At 36.8% G+C, this 23,965-nt stretch overlaps 1 protein-coding gene across 1 annotated transcript in view; it reads right to left on the bottom strand.

Moving 5' to 3' along the window:
* The window catches only part of Rab8 (RAS oncogene family member Rab8), a 41,610-nt gene extending 24,464 nt beyond the window's left edge, over positions 1-17,146 (bottom strand). The window contains exon 1 of the mRNA XM_036360278.2: positions 16,775-17,146. Coding sequence (XP_036216171.1) covers positions 16,775-16,898 — 124 coding nt within the window. The 5' untranslated portion in view covers positions 16,899-17,146. The remainder of the gene's footprint in view (positions 1-16,774) is intronic.
* Between the last annotated feature and the right edge of the window lie 6,819 nt (positions 17,147-23,965).

A 23,965-nucleotide genomic window follows, 5' to 3' on the forward strand; every position in this document is an offset into this window, starting at 1 on the left:
ATATTCCATTTGAGTTAATAAGGTTGATCTTAATGTTAATATTTCGAGCACGCAAAATGTAGTAATGAAAGTGAAATCTTTATTACGGTTTTTAATTCCACTTGGTTGAATTGAAGTTGAAGCAACTCAATTTCAGATCAACCCAACTCTTTTTTGATATTACGATTTCAACTATTTTCGGCCAATGTTTGATTGGTGTTGTAGAACTTAAAAATGAAGATTTGACAGATAAAACAGCTGAAAATGTTTCAACGCAAAATTAAAACAATTTATTTTAGTTATTGCTCACGAAAAGTTGAATAGTTATTAAAACGGACATTAATTAGTTTTGATTTATATTACGATGACAAAAATGTTGGGCCAAAACTGATGTTCTGCGCATAAAAAAGCCTTCGTGATCACTCAAATGTATTCGAACTTCGTAACATCAAGTAAGCCAAAGTTTTATTGATAATTAAATGGTTTTTCAATAATGTTGCAGATTCGTTAGTTTTGTTTTTTACCAAATGAGATGAAGGAACGTTACCACAAACTCTCCATTTCCTTCCTGGCAGTAGTTATCAAGAATGTATTTTAAATTACTTCAGATATATAAAACATCAATGACTGAAGAGGAGTAAAACGCTTCAAAATTTTAATTTTACTCAAAAAGTATATTCCAAGGAGTAGTTGTTGTTGTTGTTGTAGCGGCAGAGTTTTGTCGAGTTGACAGTCCTTGGCCGGAAAAAATCCGGGTCCGTTCCGGTTACGTAGACCCGACTGTTATGGGAACGTTTCACCTTTTTATGTATGTTATTATGTACAAAATAACTAATCAAAATAGTTTGAAATTATAAATAAAATAGTCCTTTTTACCCGTTTTCTATTAAATTTCTTTTTCATAAATAAATTCATTAATGTTTAACTAAAACTGCTTGTTAGCAGTTAAAATGTTTTGATACTCTAGTCAATCCCACTGGCACAGAGTTGCAAACTGTAATATCAAAATAAGAAAAAACGTTAAATTCGGTTGCGCCGAAGCTATAATACCCTTCACAAATACAAAGGCCCCTTACAAGAACTTGATTCGAACGTTCAATTTGTATGGCAGCTATATGATATAGTGATCTGATCTGACCAATTTCTGTGGAGAATAATTTGTTGTCTTAAGCAATAACTCGTGCCTAATTTCGTGAAGATACCTCGTCAAATAAAAAAAGTTTCCATACAAGCACTTTACTCCGATCGTTCAGTTAATATGGCAGCTATATGCTATAGTCATCCGATCTATACAATTTCTTCGGAGATTAGATTAATGCTTTGAATAATCATGCCAAATTTCGTGAAGATGCCTCGTCAAATTAAAGAGTTTTCCATACAAGCACTTCATTCCGATTGTTCAGTTTGTATGGCAGCTATATGCTATAGTCATCCGATCTATACAATTTCTTCGGAGATTAGATGAATGCTTTAAATAATAATCCGTGCCAAATTTCGTGAAGATACCTCGTCAAATAAAAAAAATTTTCCATACAAGCACTTTACTCCGATCGTTCAGTTAATATGGCAGCTATATGCTATAGTCATCCGATCTATACAATTTCTTCGGAGATTAGATTAATGCTTTAAATAATAATCCGTTCCAAATTTCGTGAAGATACCTCGTCAAATGAAAGAGTTTCCCATACAAGCACTTGATTCCGATTGTTCAGTTTGTATGGCAGCTATATGCTATAGTGGTCCGATATCGGCCGTTCTGACAAATGAGCAGCTTCTTTGTTAGAAAAGGACAGGTGCAAAATTTCAGATCGATAGCGTAAAAACTGAGGGACTAGTTTTGTATATATACAGACAGACGGACGGACAGACAGACGGACATGGCTAAATCAACTCAGCTCATCATGCTGATTATTTATGTATATATTTTATAGGGTCTCCGACGTTTCCTTCGTGGCAAACTTAATATACCCTGTTCAGGGTATAAAAGGTTGAAGTTTGATAACACTTTAACCGAAATTTTTTTTACGGTTTCAGTTGAAAACCGGAATTCAAAACTTTAACCAAAATGCAGTTGGGTTGAAGACCGTAAAAGGGGCCTAACTTAGTCTACGACTTATAATATAAATAAGTTAATAAGATACCAAAATTGTTTGTAATACTTTCCGATTTCGTTGAACATTAATGTTTTATTATATAGTTTTGCCAAAGTCTGAAGGTATTTTCTCGGCTTTGATACATGCAAGTTGCGAGAGTATAAAATGTTCGGTTACAACTCAACTTAGTTGTCTATATATAAAATACAAAGAGTTGCTGTTCGTTGGGTTTTTCCACTTGTAGCGACTTTTTTTAAATATTTATTGTGAAATCGCTTATTTCTAGAGTAAAACTTTTTATCAATATATTTACATACATACATAGGTATGTAAGATACGCATCTGCGAATGAAAAAATTAAATCTTTGACCAGGATTCGAACCCGATCATCGTTAGAATCATGAATATGTTTACTACCACTTGCATATATTAGTTTAAAATTCTTATAAAAGAATAATGAAAGCCAGGGGTAGTATTGACACGATTTTATCTAGTTTTGGTATTGCGACATATACTTACAAGAAATAATGGCTCTCTGAAATGCATTAAAATAGCTCACAGATTGGCCAATATATATGGTACAAAGTCAACTGATGTTTGAAAATCCTTTTATTAGGTATATGGAGGCTAGAGAAAGTATTCAAGCGATATTATCCATTTTAGGCACAAAAATACACTACTAATAAGAGATTCTTTTCGAATTTGATTACGATATCTTATATACAGACCGATATGTGCGGTATAAAGTTATGCGGAAATTCGCAAACCTTTATGTTAGGTACATATATGGGAGCCAGGGAAAGTATTGACCCGATTTTGACCGTTTTTGCACAAGAAATCATACAAATATTCTCTCCGAATTTTAATAACTTATCTCACAGAGATGAGTCCACATATTCGGCATCTTTGGCTTTAGTCCGATTTTGACAATTTATAAATATGAGAAGACAAACCTTAAAGGCACTGTGTGCAAGGTTTATGACGGTATATTTATTGTTGCTTAATTGGTGTACTGGAAAGTGAAATAATCAGATGGAATTTATAATTATGTTACATGGAAAATAGACGTGGTTTTTGCCTGATTTCGTTCAGTTTAACTACGTAATATAGAAATGTCAGAAGAAAGTTATGAACCGAATTTGCTTAAAATCGGGGGGGTAGGTCCTGAGATATGGAATTTCACCTAAAGGTGGGCGGTGAAACATTCATTGTTCATTTTTGATACATTGGATCCTATGCAACCGTTCCGTGCCAAATAGGATGTGAAATTTAATGATTATGTCGTATTAATGAGTTATCATTTAGTAATTTTTAACATATATAGGGAGTGGGCGTGATGTCTATCCTATGTTATCTATTTTCACACCGTTTGAAAAAGTTCTGAAAGTAATCATCCTCAGCAAGTCAGCAAAATTATAAGACCGGTCAAATACTGGCTATTAAGACTAACAGGTAAGTATTTTAAACAAAGTTCTTCTATGAACCATCTGTATTGACAACATTAGTACTTGGAAATTATTTACAACTCCAAAATTAGGAACGAAAATACATAAAATACTTTTTGCAGTATTATAATACCGCTATTACTTTGTTCTGTTCTGCGGACTTTAATGAAGTTTTTTTTAGTTTCAGTGCCTTTAGACTAAAAGTCGTCAAAAAGAACAAGACACAATGGAAAAGGTAAGTTTTTTACAAATTAAAGTCAAATTGTTCCCCTTTCTTAGCAATGGCGGCTATTAGTTCTCCAACATTATTGAATTGCGGAGTATCAACATAAATACGCCGCATAAGAATCCCCTAGATATTTTCAAATGAATTGACTTTTGGTGAGTAAGCCGACCACACGAATAAGTTAATGGAATTTGTGGCCAACGAAGCATTGTTTGAAGTCAAGAAGGGCATAAACTGCTTCGGAGAATCGCTATGTAATCATGACTTTTCATTCGGGTAGGACAAAACTGCAGTCCAAATTTTTCCGCTAAGCAAATCCCACACTTCACACACAATAATGCTCCTTCCGCAAAAATTTTGTTTCCAAATTTAAGCTATTCTTTTCGAATATTATATCATGCCAGTATCCATTAAAACCATCTGAGCCACACATGTTAAAGCTCTTTTTGTTCTAATAGAATATTTTGAAGTACATTGTCGTTGCAAGTGTTGAAATATTTATGAAATAAGGATATGGCTTACTGAGGCCCAATCGGTGGAGATGTTGTGCCCGAATAAATTTATCCATGCAGTCTTGTGCCGAGGTACCAGACCTGGTACTTGGTTAATCTTATTCTCTTTATTGTGCACACTTCGTTTTAAGGTCCACTATATGATCTAGCGAGACACTTTAATGATGGCAAGGCTAGAAAGTGTGGAACAATGCCGCATAGAATTGCTCGCAGCTAACCATATTTTATATGCATTGCACGTTTTCTTTTGCATCTACCGTTTTTATTACTGTCGTAGATGTTTGATTTTCTCGTAGTCATGCCACCCGATGACTGTTACCAATTTTTAATGCGATGACGTTTACTTTCAAGTCTTCGCCTTTCAGGCTAGAAATCTATTCTTTCTAGAAATAGAGTTAACGCCCTTAGGCATTATAAATATGTTATTATTTAAGTCTTTTAATTCAAAGGCACTCAAGCTAAAAAAACAAAGTTTCATAAAAGTCCGCAGAACAAAGCACAGTAGAAGCGGTCTTATAATTTTGCAACACATATTTTATGGGTTTTCATTCTTAATTTGTAAAATTGTACAGTTATAATATTAAAATGGGTTCAAAGGGGTATTGGTATATATAAAATTGTGTAAACAAGTAAAGAAGTTCTAACTTCGGGTGTAACTGAACATTTTATAATCTCGCAACTTGCAAGGATCAAAGCCTGGGAAAGTACTTTAGGTGTTGGCAAAATTTTATATTAAAGGAAGTATTTATCCGATTCAACCCATTTTTGACACTAAAACATACTATTATCAAGAGTTTCATTTATTTATTTTATTATATGATTCAATTATATATCTTACACATTGACCGATATTTTCGGTACAATCACTGAATCTTGCCGGCAAAAATTAGAAGTGGCTTGTCCAATAGCACGTAGTAGAGGTAGAATTAGGCCCAACTGGTGGTCTCCCGAACTTAAAAAGTTACAGAAAGAATGCAGAAAGCAGTTCAATTTAGCTAAGCAATCCCAAGGCGAGTCAGACTGAGATTATTATTACAACCTCCTTAGGTCATACAAAACGAAAGTTAGGAGAGCAAAAAGAAATTCTTGGAAATATTTTTGTAATGATATCGAGAACACAGCGGAAGCGTCTCGACTTTAGAAAATAATGGCACAATCGGTGCATAGTATTGGTTATCTTCAGAAGCCAGACCGCACTTGGACCGTATCCAGGGAAGAGTCACTGGGACTACTAATGGATACCCACTCCCCAGGCAGCCCTGAAAGCCATACTGTAGAACATACTCAAGACAGTGGAGCAGAATTAGACTCCACTCTTATAAACATTGTATCAGAAAGCAACGTACGCTGGGCAATAAATAGCTTCAAGCAATTCAAGTCGCCGGGACCAGACGGTCTATTCCCGGCTCAATTACAGCAGTCGTAGAATTACATTATGGATTGGCTAGTTACTATTCTTAATGGGGCGCTGCAATTAAACTATATCCCTTCACTTTGGAGGGAAATCAAGGTAATATACATACCTAAGGCAGGCAAAAGCTCGCATACAAGTCCTAAAGACTTCAGACCAATTAGCCTTTCCTCATTCCTTCTAAAAACGTTGGAAATGCTAATAGAACTGCATATAAGAAACTTGGCTGGTTCGCAGCATGCGTATTCTAAAGGAAAATCCACAGAAACAGCGCTAAGCTCTGTGGTGGCGGAGATTGAAAAATCTCTGCAAGTTAAAGAATACCCTCTATTTGCCTTCTTAGGTATAGAAGGAGCCTTCAATAATATCCAGCCTAGGACATACTGAGTGCGCTTAAGGATCTGGACATCTGTGAACCTCTCAGAAAATTTATTGAACAGATGCTCAGGAGCAGGCCAAGGACTGTTATTTCGGCGATCTAACCCTGTTTGGATCGGTAAGTTCTAGATTTAGTTTGTCGTCATTGGAGCAACGCCTAGCAGCAGGGTTGCTCCGTATCCTCCTGACCCGTGCTGGCATCGAGTCCAATCCGGGCCCCGAGGAATTCTACTGCTGCGTTTGCGCTAAAAGGCTCCATCCAAACTCCACCTCGGTTATTTGCAATACATGCAATGGATGGAGCCATCTTAAGACCTGTTCAGGCCTTAAGACACATAGGGAGTGGACCACGAGTTACGTGGCCCCATGCTGTCAACGCAATAATGCGACATCTGCCTCAACGGCTGTGCAACCAGCACCATGTTCGCGCACTGCGCTGCCGCTCCAGTCGAGTGGCCAAGATAGGACCTCCTCGGCCCTAAGGAGCTCACACAGACAGCATGACTCCCAGTATGACCAACCTGAACTTAAGAATATAAAGAAGAAATACATGCAGAAAATTTGAACTGAATAACCTATTTACATTGTGTTTTTACTTCACTTAAAAAATAGTGTCGGGTAAACGCAGACTTTATTGGCTATTTTCATATATAATACTAGGCGCCCTCCGCTGCGCTCCGGGACGCTCGCTTCGCTCGCTCGCCTACGTCCGCCCCCCGCCGAGCGCGAGCTAGCTCGCTCTTAAGTTAGTTGATTCTCGACAGCAGCAGAAAACTTTTATATATAATAGAGAGATATACGGAAATATACTGAGGGTTTGAAATTTTATATTAGGTATACAAATACCCGATTTTATTAATTTTTGGCCACACGTCATACTACTAGAGAAAAAATGTGATCTCTAATTATTGTACATTAAAATATCACACAGAATTTTTACGCGATTTTGACACTAGGGGACATTTTTGTCGAAAAAAAAATTTCCTTTGTATTTTAAAAATATTTGCTGTTGTTGTAGTTAGAAAACATCCATGATGTAATTTGCAGCAATGCTGCTGAGATGACAATTCTTGGCCGGATAAAAGTCCGCGTCCGTTCCGGTTAAGTAGACCCGATTGTCGTGGTAACGGAAAACTAGATCTAACAGATCGACCGTTCTTTTCAGTAAAAAGTCAGCCAAGGAACTGCGGACACATATTCGGTATCTGGGAGCTTAAACATTTGTCGTCCGATTCATATATTCGATGTCATAAGCAAGAAGTTGTAAGCTCGAATAACGAGCAATAAGTGTTAAGTTATTGGGAATAGAAATAATTATAAGTGTATAGCCATTAAATTGGGACTTTTATTTAAAAATCTAGTGGTCTAACTCAAGAGTGAGTTACAAGGTAGACGATTTAATCCGTTACAATATCAAATACACCAGTTGTGCAAAGTTGTATTTCAGTAACATCATTAGTGCTTGACTTGATAGACTTTAAAGTAAAAACATCATATGGAATTTAAAATTGTGATATATAGCAAGAAGGCGGGATCATTGTCCTATCTCGCCCATTATGTACCAAAAGTGGTTAGAATTGGTCGAGTCGTAGATTTAAAATATCATCACCCACATTCGAATTTGAAGTGGGTATATGCTGCTAAAAGAGATTATTCAGATAATATTTACATACATAGAGCTGCCCCTGTTATAGTTTGTATGGTATTTGAAATTCAAGTTCATAAATTTAAAAATCTTGAGTATGCGGTTTTTATAGTTATGCTAAATTTCAAACATATATTGTTTACTTTTCTATTCACTAAATTGTTTCTATCCATTTATTCACACTGTGAGGATCCAACACATCTAGCAGTACAATTTCATATACCATAATTCCTCGTTTTTTCTTCACATCAGCATTCGAGGTCGATATCTCGTTACAACTGTTGAATTCTTACAATTATTCCAAGCTGGATTTTTCTAAGAACTTTTTTTTCTTCTACAACTCACTCGTAGTTAAACAGTTACACGATACATACGTCATTAGAGCGCAAAACTTCGTAGTCACTAGAACTTTTAAACTTAAGTTTTTCAGTTTCAACAAAAGAGTAAAGAGGTTCTACGTGAAAAAACTGTGGGCGCCCCGGTGTCGGGCCGATCAGGCAAAAAGTAGATCTACGCGAATGAACTCAGCACACACCGGTGTTAGACCGCCAATGGTTATTGTTTTTTAAGCGCGCCCGAAGGTTACCACAAAGATATTATACGCGAAAAACGAAATATGTGTTATTTATTGCCTGCTATTGTGGTATCATCTGCTTTCTTAATTTCTTTGGTTCCTTTGCAAAATATGTAAGTTAACACAGTCTAATGTTCCGTAAATGTAAATTGTTTAGACTACATTGTTGCAGTCATTTCCGCAACTTAGCAAAATATAAAAGACGATACCCGATACTTGTGGAATCGAGTCATAACAAACAATTCAAACCGTGGGAATCGCTGAGTCAACATACCCACAGGTGAATACTAATAACAAACGTAACAGCAGCGACGACAGCGGCGACGACGGTGATGGCTGTAGCTTAGGATAGAAATAAGTTAGGGTAGAATAGGTAGTTAAAGATCAGACTCAATAAAGCACACAAGTGCCCAAAAATAATTGGCGCCCAACCGCGGTTTGAACCTACGACCGAATAATTGAAAGAATATTACCTACAACTGAATCACTTGAAGGAGGCTGAAAGAATATTACCAACAACTGAATAACTTGAAGGAGGCTCAAAGGAATTACCAACAACTGGATCAATTTCAATGGATAGCTTAATAATAATTGCGTAAGTAGAGTGCTCAATTTTTTTTTTCTTTTCAAAGTGATTCGTGGAAAATTGATTAATAGTGACAGTGTTGCGCTCTAATAGAGAAACGTATAGTGTTTTGCTGGTGGTCTAATTTGTAGTTTCGTGTTCGCAACGATTTGATGAGCGATAGTGATCTTGAGGGTTTATTAGAAAAGATCGGTAGTTTGCAGATCGCAAGGAATAGAAATATAGGTGTAATGGACGCAAACCAAATAACCGCTTTAGTACAGGCTGCCGTAAAAGGCGCACTGCAACAGCAACAGGAGTCCTTTGAACACAAATTGACACGACTGACAGAGCAAATTGCCACTTTAACCACAGTAAAAAAGCCACATACTTACGAGCCTGTGAAAATCATTGCAGGTATTAAATGTGAAGAACCTTTAGACCTGGTGAAGTCATTGCCAGAGTTTGACGGTCAAGTCAGCACCTACGTTTCCTGGCGTCAGGCCGCCCACACGGCTTACGAGGTGTTTCGAAGCCATCAGGGCAGCTCTAGGCATTATCAAGCCGTAGGAATAATTAGAAATAAGCTAAAGAGCTCCGCTGATGGCGTTTTAGCATCTTTTAATACTGTACCTATTCGGACAAGCGTCCAATATATCTCATAGAACAGGAACTTTCTACGCTTCGACAGGGCAACCTGTCAGTCCTGAAATATTTCGACGAAGTGGAGAAGAAGCTAACTCTTCTCACAAATAAAACCATAATGACACATGAGGGTCCCATTGCGGAATCAATCTGCACAAAGTATAGAGCAGACGCGCTTAGGGTATTCATTTCTGGTCTAAAAAGACCATTGTGTGACATTCTCTTCGCTTCTCGACCTGATGACTTGCCGGGTGCTCTGGCCCTGGCCCAGGAGGTCGAGGCAAATAGAGAACGATATGTGCTCGCTACAAACTTCGCTGCGTCTGCTGAAGATCCAAACAGATTTAAGAAGATCGGTGATAACAACTTAGAACAGAGATTGCGAACCCCCAAAAAAAATCCATATATTTTCAATAGACAGCCGAAAGGGAACGGCAACGAAAATGATTAACAAGATCAACTAGTACCAATGGAAATAGATCCATAAGAATCACGGTTTCGCCATAATTCAAATTGGCGTCAGTCACAAAAAGTAAATCAACAGGTGTACCGAAACAATTCCAAACAGAGCCCTAACTCTAACCAACAACAACAATTTGGAAAGCGACAGGCAGAATCAGGTAGGAATACTGGACCTAAAATCCAGAGAATAAATAATTTAAGCCAAGGTAACCAAGACACAGCCTACAATCAAGAGGCGGAAGAAGAAACAGAAAATCTCGAAGAGGAAGAACTAAATTTTTTAGGGGGAAGTCCCTGCTGTCCTGATCGAACGAGGAGTAGGGAACCAAAGGAATAAAATAAAGCTATTAGTGGACACAGGGGCGTCTAAAAACTATATTAAACCTTTGCCCGAGTTTAAAAATGTTATCCCAGCATCCACACCTTTTCTGGTTAAGTCACTGCACGGAAATAGTCATGTGAATAAGAAGTAGAGACTCAAGTTATTTGGTGTATGGGCGGATTTCTTCATATTGCCTAATATGGCAACGTTCGATGGTATTATTGGACTGGATCTATTAAAACGGGTAAATGCTCAAATAGATCTGAGTAGTGGAGTAATACGCCACGATTTTGGAAACGAAAAATTGTTGTTCCCCGAGTGCGTGAATGTAAATTTCATTGATATGAGAACTGAGGAAATTCCTTCTGGTGTCCGAAATGATTTCCTTAAGATGATGGAGAGTAGGAAGAGGGCCTTTGCAGACCCAAATGAGTCCCTCCCCTCCAATACAAATATAGTTGCTACTATAAGAACAAAAAACGAAGAGCCGATATATTCTAGGCTCTACCCATACCCTATGAGTGTGGCCGAATTCGTCAACGGGGAGGTAGCCGATTTGCTGGCTAATGGCATCATTCGCCCTTCCACATCACCTTACAATAGTCCGATTTGGGTTGTTGACAAAAAAGGGATAGACGATGCAGGAAATAAAAAAAACGGTTAGTTATCGACTTTAGGAAACTAAATGAAGTCACAGTTGAGGACAAGTATCCGATGCCTAATCCAATGGTGATATTGTCAAACCTAAAGGGAGCACAATACTTTACCACACTTGATCTGAAACCTGGATTCCATCAGATTGAGTTGATAGAGAAAAAACTGCCTTCTCTGTAAACAACGGCAAATACGAATTCTGCCGCCTACCCTTTGGACTCAAAAACGCTCCAAGCATATTTCAGAGAGCGATCGATGATGTTTTGAGGGAGCAAATTGGCAGACAGGTACGTCGACGATGTAATCATCTACTCAAAGACTGCAGAAGACCATTTAAAGGACGTTGAATGGGTTTTACGTAGGCTTTGCGAGGCCAATATGAAAGTCTCAGTGAAAAAATCAAAGTTTTTTAAAACTGAGGTAGATTACTTGGGCTTCGTTGTATCAAGAGGGGGCGTAAAAACAAACCCTAATAAGGTCCACAGTATAAAATGCTATGAGCAGCCAACCACTCTTCGGGGGCTCCGCTCTTTTTTAGGATTAGCGAGCTATTATAGATGCTTTATTAAAGATTTTGCTAGCATAGCAAAACCACTGACCGATATGCTTAAGGGGGAAAATGGCAAAGTAAGTGCCACACAGTCTAAAAAAATTAAAATTCAGTTAACATCAGAAGGTGTAGAAGCCTTCAACAAACTAAGGGAAATTTTAGCATCAGAAGACGTCACATTGACATATCCAGATTTCACAAAACCCTTTGACTTGACGACCGATGCATCTTCGAGAGGTTTGGGAGCTGTACTCTCACAGGAAAGAAAACCCATTACCATGATCTCAAGAACTCTAAGAGATAGGGAAGAACATTTGGCAACAAATGAAAGAGAGCTCCTGGCAATCGTGTGGGCCCTCAGCACTTTGAGAAACTACTTGTATGGTGTAAACCAGTTGAACATTTTCACTGACCACCAGCCTTTGACATTTGCAGTCTCAGATAAAAACCCTAACGCGAAGATCAAGCGATGGAAATCCTTAGTGGAAAGCTTCAATGCAAAAATTTTTTACAAGCCAGGGAAGGAGAACCATGTTGCCGACGCATTGACGAGACAACACATGAATATGGTGGAGGTTGGAATGGAACCAAGCTCTGACTGCGCCACCATACATAGCGAAGAGTCCCTGACGTATACCATCGAAACGGTGGATAAACCTGTTAATTGCTTTAGGAATCAGATTGTGCTTCAGGAGTGCGAAAGTCCGTCAAAACAGACCTTTATCCTGTTCGGTTCGAAGACTAGACATATATATTTCATTCCGTGACACAGATTCGCTAATAGACACACTACAAGAAGTGATTAATGACGATGTGGCTAATGCAATACACTGTAGCCTACCAGTTCTGGCGAAGATTCAGCACCGACTGGTGGAGCTTCATCCCAACGTGAAGTTCCGCCACACTGAAAAAATGGTTACTGATATCTTTAGTGAAGGTGACCAACATGAGATTGTTGTCGCTGAACACAACCGAGCACATAGAGCTGCTCAAGAAAATGTGAAACAGATCCTATCCGACTATTTTTTTCCAAAGATGGATAAAAAAGCAAGAGAGGTGGTGGCGAACTGCCGAATCTGTTCAAAGTCCAAATACGACCGCCATCCAAAAAAACATGTAATTGCAGCAACGCCGATACCATCTCACATTGGACAAATATTACACATAGATATTTTTTCTACTGATCAAAAATATTTTTTAACTTGCATCGACAAGCTTTCGAAGTTTGCAATAGTGCAGAAGATCTCATCGAGAACGATAATTGACATAAAACCACCAATTTTACAGCTAATAAACATTTTTCCAAACGTCAAAACAATTTATTGTGACAATGAAAAGTCGCTCAACTCGCATACCATAAAATCAATACTTTTGGATTATAATAATGTAACAATCGCAAATGCACCCCCGCTTCATAGTACTTCAAATGGGCAAGTGGAACGTTTCCACAGTACTTTGACTGAGATAGCTAGGTGCCTTAAACTAGAGAGAAATCTTAGCGACACCGTTGACCTGACATTGCTCCGTTCCCACGACAGTCGGGTCTACGTAACCGGAACGGACCCGGATTTATTCCGGCCAAGGACTGTCAACTCGGCAGAATTCTGTCGCTACAACAACAACAACAACCTAATTTTGCTGGCTACTATAGAATATAATAAATCTATTCACTCAGTAATCAACAGAAAACCAATCGATGTCCTTTACTCAAGTTCAACCAATACTGTGGAATCAATCCGAGACCGTATTGAAAAAACACAGGACAGGCTGACCGCGATTATCATAATAGGAACCGTCAAGATATGTCGTATAACGCTGGCGACAGGGTCCTAGTGAAGGTAAATCGAAGGCTAGGAAATAAGCTCTCAGCACTATATGTAGAGGAAGTAGTTGAACAGGACCTAGGCACCACCGTTCTTATAAAGGGGAAGAGGGTCCATAAGGACAACATTCGACCCCCTTGACAGACCCAGTCACTAATTGCTAGCTTTCTTTAATTACAGGATAATAATATTGGCATTCCTGACGACAAACACTTTGACTGAAAAACTCACAGACTATACTGGCGCCAACTACATCCCAATTGTAGACGGGGAGGCGATAGTATGGGAACATTACGGATACTTGACACACTTCACTAACATGACGCTATACGAAACAATGAACGATGAGACTAAGGATCTAATTAATTTATTCCCTGAGTCGCATATGGGAGTGCTTCTCGACGCAGATATTAAACACATCGAAACACTGCTGCAAACCGTCGATATTCACCACCGGCAAGCACGAAGCTTGAATTTTTTGGGTACGGCACTCAAGGTCATTGCCGGCACCCCCGACTTCGACGACTATCAGAGACTTCAGATGAAACAGGACATACTTGTCGACTCGAACAACAAACAGTACAGGATAAATACCCACATTCAGCAAAAGATTTTAGAGATAACAGATAAAATAAACAATATTATTACTTCCACTAAAAAAGAGGAAATAGATACAGGCCACCTATATGAAACAATATTAGCAAGAAATACACGACGTTAGGGGAAAACTTTAGTATACCGTCCCAGGCTTTCGGGAATAAAATAGGTACGAGCGGATAGAGGAGATCCTCGAGATCAAGAATATTCAATTAAAGCTATTTTTGCAGCATCTAATATAAAAAAAAAGTCTAAAAACGAATTAGTCAAGTGTTAGTGGATATAAAAGTGAAAAATATAAGTGTATAATTTATTTTAAATCGCAAAAATACGTACTTTAAATAATTGAAATTTTCAACTTTAAACGCAAATATCTCAAAAACTATAAGTTTCCCGACGCTATATCTCCATATTCTTGATTTGGAGGATCTCCTCTATCCGCCCATACCTATTTTATCCCCGAAAGAATGGGACGGTATACTAAAGCCGACCCGTTAGTTTTTGGGTTAATGTATAGTTTAGGTCCCCCAACTAAGAAGGTCTCTAAAATTAATTTTTTTTAAATCGTCTTATTTTGACGCGAATATTACAGGGAAAACTTTAGTTTAGCATCCCACGATTTCAGGGTTAAGAGGGGTATGATTGGATAGAGGAGATTCTCCAGATCTCGAATATATATAATTATTGCCGCCGGAAACTTATAGTTTTCGAGATATTTGCATTTTAAGTTGAAATATTCACAAATTTCATTTTACAATTTCTCGATTTATGGTTATCTTTTCTTTTATATTATGCACTTATTACACAGTAACACTTCACTACAATGTTTCTACATATTTATTTTATATTAAATATTTAAGTATTTGCTTTAAATAAGCATTTAATTTTTACACAATTTTCGTAATATGAAACATGGAACCCATGTTGTCAGATAATAAGTGTTGCCATATCCAAACGGATGAAAGCAATGAAAATAAATAAAAAACCCAATCAACCTCTACAAAATATTATGAACTTAATTTTCCATTTTAATAAAAGAAAAAGGTTTTATGGCTTAACGTATGTATCATCTGATAATTTCCCAAATGGATCATGATCCTGATTTACTATATTTTTACGCCATATGTATTCATATATCAAATTTTCAAAATCTTCACTGTTATTATAATTATCCTTAATAAAAATTGAAGTTTATAGAGAGTGATATATTCTCTTTAACATTGCTTTTTTTTGTAAAGATTTTTTATTTGCACTGGCGGCCTTCGTCCGCGCTTCAAAAAAATAACCTTGGTCGGTCCAACACCGGGGTGTTCATAATTCAATCGCGTCAAACTTCTTTCTGCACTGGCGGCCTTCGGCCGCGCTTCAAAAAAATAACCCTGGTCGGTCCAACACCGGGGTGTTGATAATTCAATCGCGTCAAACTCCTTTCTGCACTGGCGGCCTTCGGCCGCGCTTCAAAAAAATAACCCTGGTCGGTCCAACACCGGGGTGTTCATAATTCAATCGCGTCAAACTTCTTTCTGCACTGGCGGCCTTCGGCCGCAATTCAAAAAAATAAAACTGGTCGGTCCAACACCGGGGTGTTGATAATTCAATCGCGTCAAACTCCTTTCTGCAATGGCGGCCTTCGGCCGCGCTTCAAAAAAATAACCCTGGTCGGTCCAACACCGGGGTGTTCATAATTCAATCGCGTCAAACTTCTTTCTGCACTGGCGGCCTTCGGCCGCGATTCAAAAAAATAAAACTGGTCGGTCCAACACCGGGGTGTTCATAATTTAATCGCGTCAAACTTTTTACCGCACTGGCGGCCTTCGGCCGCGCTTTAAAAAAATAACCCTGGCCAATCCAATAACATAATTTATCAATAGAAGGGAATGAACAAAATAATAGTTCATGTATTTGGGGTATAATCCTCTTTTATTGTTCATTTTAATTCGCTTTCAAAATATATATTTATATATATATATATATATATATAATAGATATGGCAACACTTATTATCTGACAACATGGAACCCATTTGTTATTGTTCATATTACGAAAATTGTGTAAAAATTAAATGCTTATTTAAAGCAAATACTTAGATATTTAATATAAAATAAATATGTAGAAACACTGAAGTGAAAAGTTAGTGTATAATAAGTGCATAATATAAAAGAAAATATAACCATAAATCGATAAATTGTAAAATGAATTTTGTGAAATTTTCAACTTAAAATGCAAATATCTCGAAAACTATAAGTTTCCGGCGGCAATAATTATATATATTCGTGATCTGAAGAATCTCCTCTATCCAACCATACCCCTCTTAACCCTGAAATCGTGGGATGCTAAACTAAAGCCCACCCATATTACAAATCCGTGAGCGGAAAGTGCATTTTTTCAATAATTTATTTATACATTTACATATATTTTTAACGCACTTTGCACATATTTTCAAGTCATGAATTTTTTTGGAATCTCCTCTATCCAACCATACCCCTTTTGGGATGGTGTACTAAAGCCGTCCTAAAACGAATTAGTGAAATGTTAGTGGATAAAAAACCTTAAAATGTAAGTGTAAAGTTCATTATAATTCAAAGAAACACGCAATGTAAATAGTTGAATTTTGGAACTTTAAAGCAAATATCTTAATAACCATAAGTTGGCGGTAACAAAATGTATATATTTTCTTAATCCGGAGAACATCCTCTATCCGCCCACCCATTGTAACTTCGAATGCGGGGTACTAAAAGTTTCCCCAATATAGCATTATAAATTGCAATGTTTTTAACCTTAGTACAACGGTCAATTATAGACTACAACAAAGTGATAAATCCGTAATTATGTATTAGTATATGTTGATACCACTGTTTACCCCAAAAAACTATTTAAAATTTTAGTCACTTACCTATGGTGGAAATAAATGTGGTATTAAATGCGTCCTCTGAAAAACGAAACAAAATACACGTTTTCCCTACGCCAGAGTCACCAATTAATAATAACTTGAAGAGGTAATCGTACGTCTTTGCCATATTTTTATTGTGACAAACTTTTATATTTCGTTTGGTATATGTTAAGTTTCAAGACTTTTTGTTCGAAAGTACTGATATTTTTAAACTATTCATTAGAAAACGTATATAAAATCGAAAGTTTATCGGTATTGCTACCTAATAGCATTATACACGCGTACCGAAGCTTAAATAACTTAAGAATTAATTAAATATTTCATACGATTACAGCATAATAAAAAATACTGAACACCAACTACTAATAAATCGCATTAACACAGAGATGCTAGAAATTAATCGATAATCCAGAAATAAGTTCTCCGAAAAATAGTGTGACGAACACGGATGATAGAACAAAATCGAATCGACGTTAAATTTCCATAAGCAACTAGACAAAGAATTCGTAGTTGCCAGATTTTTCTAGAGGCTAAGTTATGTTAAAGTTCTACTATATAGGGGCTGCCAGACTGTGCAGCAAACACAGTTCTAGTTAGAGTGTGTCGTGTTAGGAGCAATTGAGACATAAGCAAGAAGTGGTAAGCTCAAAAAACAAGCAATAAGTGTAAAGTATTGGGATTAGAAATAAAGATAATACTATGTTCGCACCGACACAAATTTCGTGTTTTCATAGACAAAAGAGGTTTTCACGCGAAAACTTGTGTTTTCATCCATACAAAATCTGTCAAACGAAAACACAGTTTTCGCTGAAAACCCCTTGAAAACTTACATTCCACTCATTATAATCGGGGCCTACTTTAGTTTAATCGATATTATTAGAAGACATATTTTGCCAGCCTTAAATGTCAGTTGACAATTTGTTTACATTCTATAATTGGCCTAAACGTACCCTACAAGAAACTGCTGATGGGTTCACCAATACACTCACATTTGATATGTCAGGACAGTTAATTTACATTTGCATTTTTAAATTCAGAACTATCCACTGATTGGAGAAAGACGTACGCAGAGCTATTGAGAGGAGGAGATGGCATCAAGTGAAAATTTATTTTTATATTTTCATATATATATTATATTTTTTGTTGCATTCCTTTTTATATTTAAGTATATTATTATAACTAATTTTGATTAAAAGTTTGAAATTTATTCAAGAACTAAAAATTATATTATCTACTGCGCAAAAGAATTTTTCACTTCTGATAGCGTTTCAGTCATAACTGACAATTTTCAGCTATGACGGATTTATGGTCAGCAATGACTCAGAAAAACCAAAACAAACAAATAAAAAGAAAACAAGGTACTTAAGAAAATGATAGAAACTTTGCTCTGCGCGCTGACCAAATTTTTTCAGCTATGACTGTCATATTACCCATCAGATGACCGTCACTGTTCTTGTAGGGTACATAACAAACGTAAATAAATATATGTGTGAACTGTCAATGAAAACTCATCGAAAACACACAATGTCGGTCAGAACGACTTTGGTTCCACAATCCACAAACTGCCTTTTCAAGAGGATTTCAATTCGGTGCGAACATAGTATAAGTGTGTAGCCATTAAATTGGGACTTTTATTTAACAATCCAGTGATCGGAATCAAGAGTGAATTGCAAGGAAAACGATTTACAATATTGTAACGGATTTCTTAGGCATTTTTTTTCGAGATGAGAGCAATTGCTCTCACAAAAGTAACGATTTTTCTGGCAAAGCGGCATATATTTACCAGTATTGGGTCCCAGCTGTGTGTGGGAATATATTGTGTCGATAGAACCGACAAACAATTTGAAACAGTGGATAGTAGTTTAACTAATTCTTCACTTGTTTGTTTTTGAATTTATGCAAGTTTCTTTGTGTCGTTACTTGTTTATCGGCCAATATTTTTTCAATTTCATATCTGGATTTTAAAGCTTCCCAAGCCAAATTGAAATTGTCGTCATTAAGTGCGAACTGTTTGACTAGTACGGTTGCTTGACTTTTTGTTTTGTATAGTAGGTGATACAATTTTTGTGCTTGTGAAAATTTCGGATGAATATCTGTGCTTTTTATTTGCTTTGTAGCAACCTGTCTTGCGCGTGTGGCTTCGGCAGGTGTAATTTGTCGAAAATAATTTAAATGAGGCAGTAACCATAAAACCGAATACTCTTTTACGTATATGAGAGTCTTTTTTCCCAGATTAGATTATTAGTTCTTACTTGCAAAATAAATTTATTTAATTTGTATTTTATTTTAAATATTTGGGAAAACTTTAGGATAACGTCCCACGCTTTCGGGGATAAAATGGGTATGGGCGGATAGAGGAGATCCTCCAGATCAAGAATATATATAGATATAGCCGCGGGAAACTTATAGTTTTCGAGATATTTTCCCATTTCGAATGAGTTATACACTTATATTTTCCACTTTTATATCCACTAACACTTCAATAATTCGTTTGTACACATTTATTTTACATTATATAGTGAAAAAATAGTTCAATTCAATAATTAAATTATTGTTAAATTCTATTAATTCTGACAATAACAAAAGGGTTGCAAAATCTCAAATAACCAGTGTTACCTTATCGACATCTTTTGTAATTGAACTGAAAGAAATTAAAACAGATAATACCCCAAATACAGGAATCCAAAACCTAGAGAAATAAACTATTATAAAGCATTGATGTTAAGTATTATGTTATACCCTCTATGACAATATTCCTTTTTTCTTGTAGAACTTCTTTTTGCGTTGGCGGCCTTCGGCCGCCCTTTAAAAAAACAACCCTGGTCGGTCCAACACCGGGGTGTATCAAGGTTTTTTTGCGCAGAACTCCTTTTTGCGTTGGCGGCCTTCGGCCGCGCTTCAAAAAAATAACCCTGGTCGGTCCAACACCGGGGTGTATCAAAATTTTTTTCGCGCAGAACTTCTTTTTGCGTTGGCGGCCTTCGGCCGCGCTTTAAAAAAATAACCCTGGTCGATCCAACACCGGGGTGTACCAAAGTTTTTACGCGCAGAAATTCATTTTGCGTTGTTTCCTGTATCTAGGATACAATCTCTCTGTTTATTTTATTTTTCTTCATTTACAAAATATATTAGTATGGAAACACTGATGGTTTGACATTCACAACCATTTTGTTATTGTCAAAATTAATAAAATTGAAGAATGATTTAAATATTGAAATAAAGCTATTTTTGCAGCATCTAATATAAAAAAAAATTCTAAAAACGAATTAGTCAAGTGTTAGTGGATATAAAAGTGAAAAATATAAGTGTATAATTCATTTTAAATCGCAAAAATACGTACTTTAAATAGTTGAAATTTTCAACTTTAAACGTAAATATCTCGAAAACTATAAGTTTCCCGCGGCTATATCTGTATATATTCTTGATCTGGAGGATCTCCTCTATCCGCCCATACCCATTTTATACCCGAAAGCGTGGGACGTTATTCTAAAGCCGACCCAAATATTTTGTTGTGAGTGTATTTTTATCTTTTTTAATTTAATTATTAAGAATCGCACTTTTAATTTAACAATACTTTTTATGTCGTTATGTTAAGGGATTTAGGTACACCCTAATATACGGACTTATATGTATATATTTATGTGCTCGTGCAATTGAGAACTCTTTGAAGAATTCAATGCGGTTGATTAAGTAGAAAATCTGTATTACTAAGTCGTCTTCAGAATAGAAGACGTATGAGAGTTCTTCGTGCAAACTCTTTATATAGAGATAGTGAACAGTCACAAGATACTGTAAGTCACGCTAATTGTAGAATAGATTCCGATGTACGTCTGTCCGAACAAAGTATCAATACAAATCAACATAGAACCAGGCGGGAAAATCTCAAAGTACAGTCTTTTGAACAAAATTTAAATACTGTTCAACATAGGGGCAAGACGTCTAAATCCCCAAATCTGCTCTGAAAGCAAATAAGAAATACTCGAGGTCAGAGATCTCGGCGCGAAGACCCCGAGGTTCGATCTGTTGAGCAAGTTGTAAATACTCTTCAACATAGAACAAGGCGGCAAGATCCACAAATTCGGTCTGAAGAGCAAATAAGAGATACTCGAGGTCATCGATCTCGGCGCGAAGACCCCGAGGTTTGATCTGTTGAGCAAATGAGAAATACTAGAGGTCATAGATATCGGCGCGAAGACCCCAAGGTTCGATCGTTGAGCAAGTTGTAAATACTGTTCAACATAGAACAAGGCGGCAAGATCAACAAATTCGCTCTGAAGAGCAAATAAGAAATACTCGAGGTCATAGATCTCGGCGCGAAGACCCCGCGGTTCAATCTGTTGAGCAAATGAGAAATACTGTTCAACATAGAACAAGACGGCAAGATCCACAAATTCGCTCTGAAGAGCAAATAAGTAATACTCGAGGTCGTAGGTCTCGTCGAGAAAATCCAGAGGTACGTTATGATAAGCAAAGTAGGAACACTAGGGATCATAGAGAATTTCGCGCAAGAAATCCTGAGTATAGGAATTTAGAGCACATTCGTGATCAAATGCAAAGAGAACATGCAAGAAGAAATCCTGAAATAAGGAGAGAGGAGCGTGATAGAGAAACACAACGTCGACAGCTTAGCAGGAGGGGTATGAGGGAAGAAATTTTAAATCAGAGACGTCTTAGACAAAGTCAAGTTCGCCTTTGTAGAGATAACCCGGTCGATAAGCAAATTGAAAACGAAAGACAGTCCGAACGAATCCGATTAACGAGTGAAAATAATGGTACAGAAAATGATTGTAGTGGCAATTTAACAGATTTCAAAAACATTTATTTCCAAAATATAAATAAGGGCCCTATAGAAATATGTATTTGATGCGGCGGATTATGGTTTTCACACCAAGTTCGCAAATAAAATTTCAAAACTATTGCGCAAGGTCACTCGAATGCTGCATCCGCCTTCTATTTAATGTAAAAATCTTCGGAAGATGGAAATTACAATTTTTATGATACTTGCAAAAATGCGATTGTTAAATAGAACGTTCCAAAAACATGTTTAGCTAACGGTCTACACTTTCCTGAAATACCGGATTGTTTGAAAGATTTAACCTCAATTGAAGAACGTCTCATAATGCCTAGATTGCCTTTTATGACAATCCGTCCGTTAGGATATCAAGGTCAGGTTATACATATTAATGAGAACTGGATTTCAGAATTTAATAACCAAGAAGAAGTTCCGTTTTTTTGCATCTGCAGAGGATTCCCGATTGGTTCAATCTTTTCGTGCGGCAAAAACTTCTCCTGATAATCCCCCAGGTAATAATATTCCCATGGGTCTTTTACCTTCCAAGCTAAACTCAGGCGGTCAAGAAACTCTTGTGGACAATATTCCTGTAGAAAACTTGGACTATAACCGTTTAGTCATAGTGCCAAGTGAAGGACAAAGACCAATTGACATAATTCAAGACAATAATTCAGAAGAGTTGTAATTTGGAACAATATACGCTGGGCAGACACGTACATGCTCTGAAACATATAGTAATATAATACGTTCTGAAATTCGCCGTTTTGACAGAAGAGCGTGTACCATTCCAAAGTAGTTCTATGATTACAAAAAATTAGAACTGCTACAAATTAAGAATAGTACATCCATTCGCCTTAGAAAGTTTTCAGGCCGCAACCAAGTTACGGCCCAAAATCTATTAAACGAAAACTTGATTCAACATGATGATGGTTACAAGGTTTTGAAAGGCGTTAGATCCTCTCCTACGCACTGGGAAGATGAGAAGAAAAAGGCAATCGCTTTGATTCGCCAATTTAGGCTTCAAACCTTCTTTATCACTTTATAGGCTGCATAATCTTGGTGGGCTTTTGGTCATCCTCTCTAAAACTCTTGATTCTAAAGATATTTCGAAAGAAGAAGCCAACAGTTTAATAACCCAAGATAGATATCGCATAATTCGGTCAGACGCAGTTACTTGTGCTAGATATTTTGACTACCGCTATCGACAAATTCTTAAGCTTTTGAAAGATAATGCCGGCTTGTTTGGAGAGAATTTGATCACAAATTTCTACTGGAGAGTGGAGTTTCAACAGAGAGGTTGCCCGCATGTACATGGCATGTATTGGCTTAATAATGTTCCCTTCAAGATCCTCAGACATTCCCTGATGTCATTAGTTTTATTGACAATTATATTTCTACAGATGGTTCGGTTAGCCACTTAGAAAATTATTTGGGTTATCAAAAGGATAACCACAGTCGGTCTTGTACTAGGGACAACAGTTTTGTCGTTTTGGTATACCATATCCACCAATGCCTTCAACGCAAATACCGTACCTCTTACAGAAACAAGTCAAAACTTAAAAAAGACACAAGGAAAACTTTTTCAAAATTCAAAACCTTTTAAATTTAAATATGACTACAGAAGACATTTCTAATTTAAGAGATTTTGAACATTTCCTATCTGATAGTAGAATAAATATGTATTTTGATGACTATTTGTTAGCCCTTAGACCAATTTTAAAAAACAAAAATTTTTTTAAAAAGAAAATTACAGGATCGATTTATAAACGCTTATAATCCTCTGATTTTGGAACTCCATAGAGCAAATATGGATATATACTGGATACATATGCTTGCTGTTCATTTATAATTAATTATATTAACAAGGGGAGTTTCTAGGCTCTTAAATGAAGCTATATCAGAGGTAAATGCTGGAAATTATACTGTTAAGCAAAAACTTAAACATATAGGTCACAAATTTATATGAGGCACAGAAATATCTGCACAAGAAACAGTATATTGCTGCATTAAGGAACGTTTTCGAATGGTGAAACCTAGAGCAGAACTTCACAACCTTCCTTCAGGTTCGACTGAAATATTCGTAGCCGGTTTTTTAGACCGTTATGTTCTAAGATCCGATCAGTTAGAAACTCTTTGCTTAGCTGATTTTGCATCTATGTTTAAATATGTTAAATCTAGTAGAAGAGCACAAGACAGTGATTATTAAGAAGAAGAAAGGGAAAACGATAATTTACCAGAAAGCGGGGTTGTTATGCCTCTTAAAGACGGTAGCGGTTTTGTTAAGAAACGTACCAAACCTTGTATTATTCGGTATCGAAGGTTTAACCCAGATTTGGCCAGAGTTGAGTATTTCCGCGAAATGGTAATGCTTTACTATCAATGGCGGAATGAACAGCAAGATC

The sequence above is a fragment of the Bactrocera oleae genome, chromosome 6 (genome assembly GCF_042242935.1).
Source record: "Bactrocera oleae isolate idBacOlea1 chromosome 6, idBacOlea1, whole genome shotgun sequence".
Taxonomy (NCBI): Eukaryota; Metazoa; Arthropoda; class Insecta; order Diptera; family Tephritidae; genus Bactrocera; species Bactrocera oleae.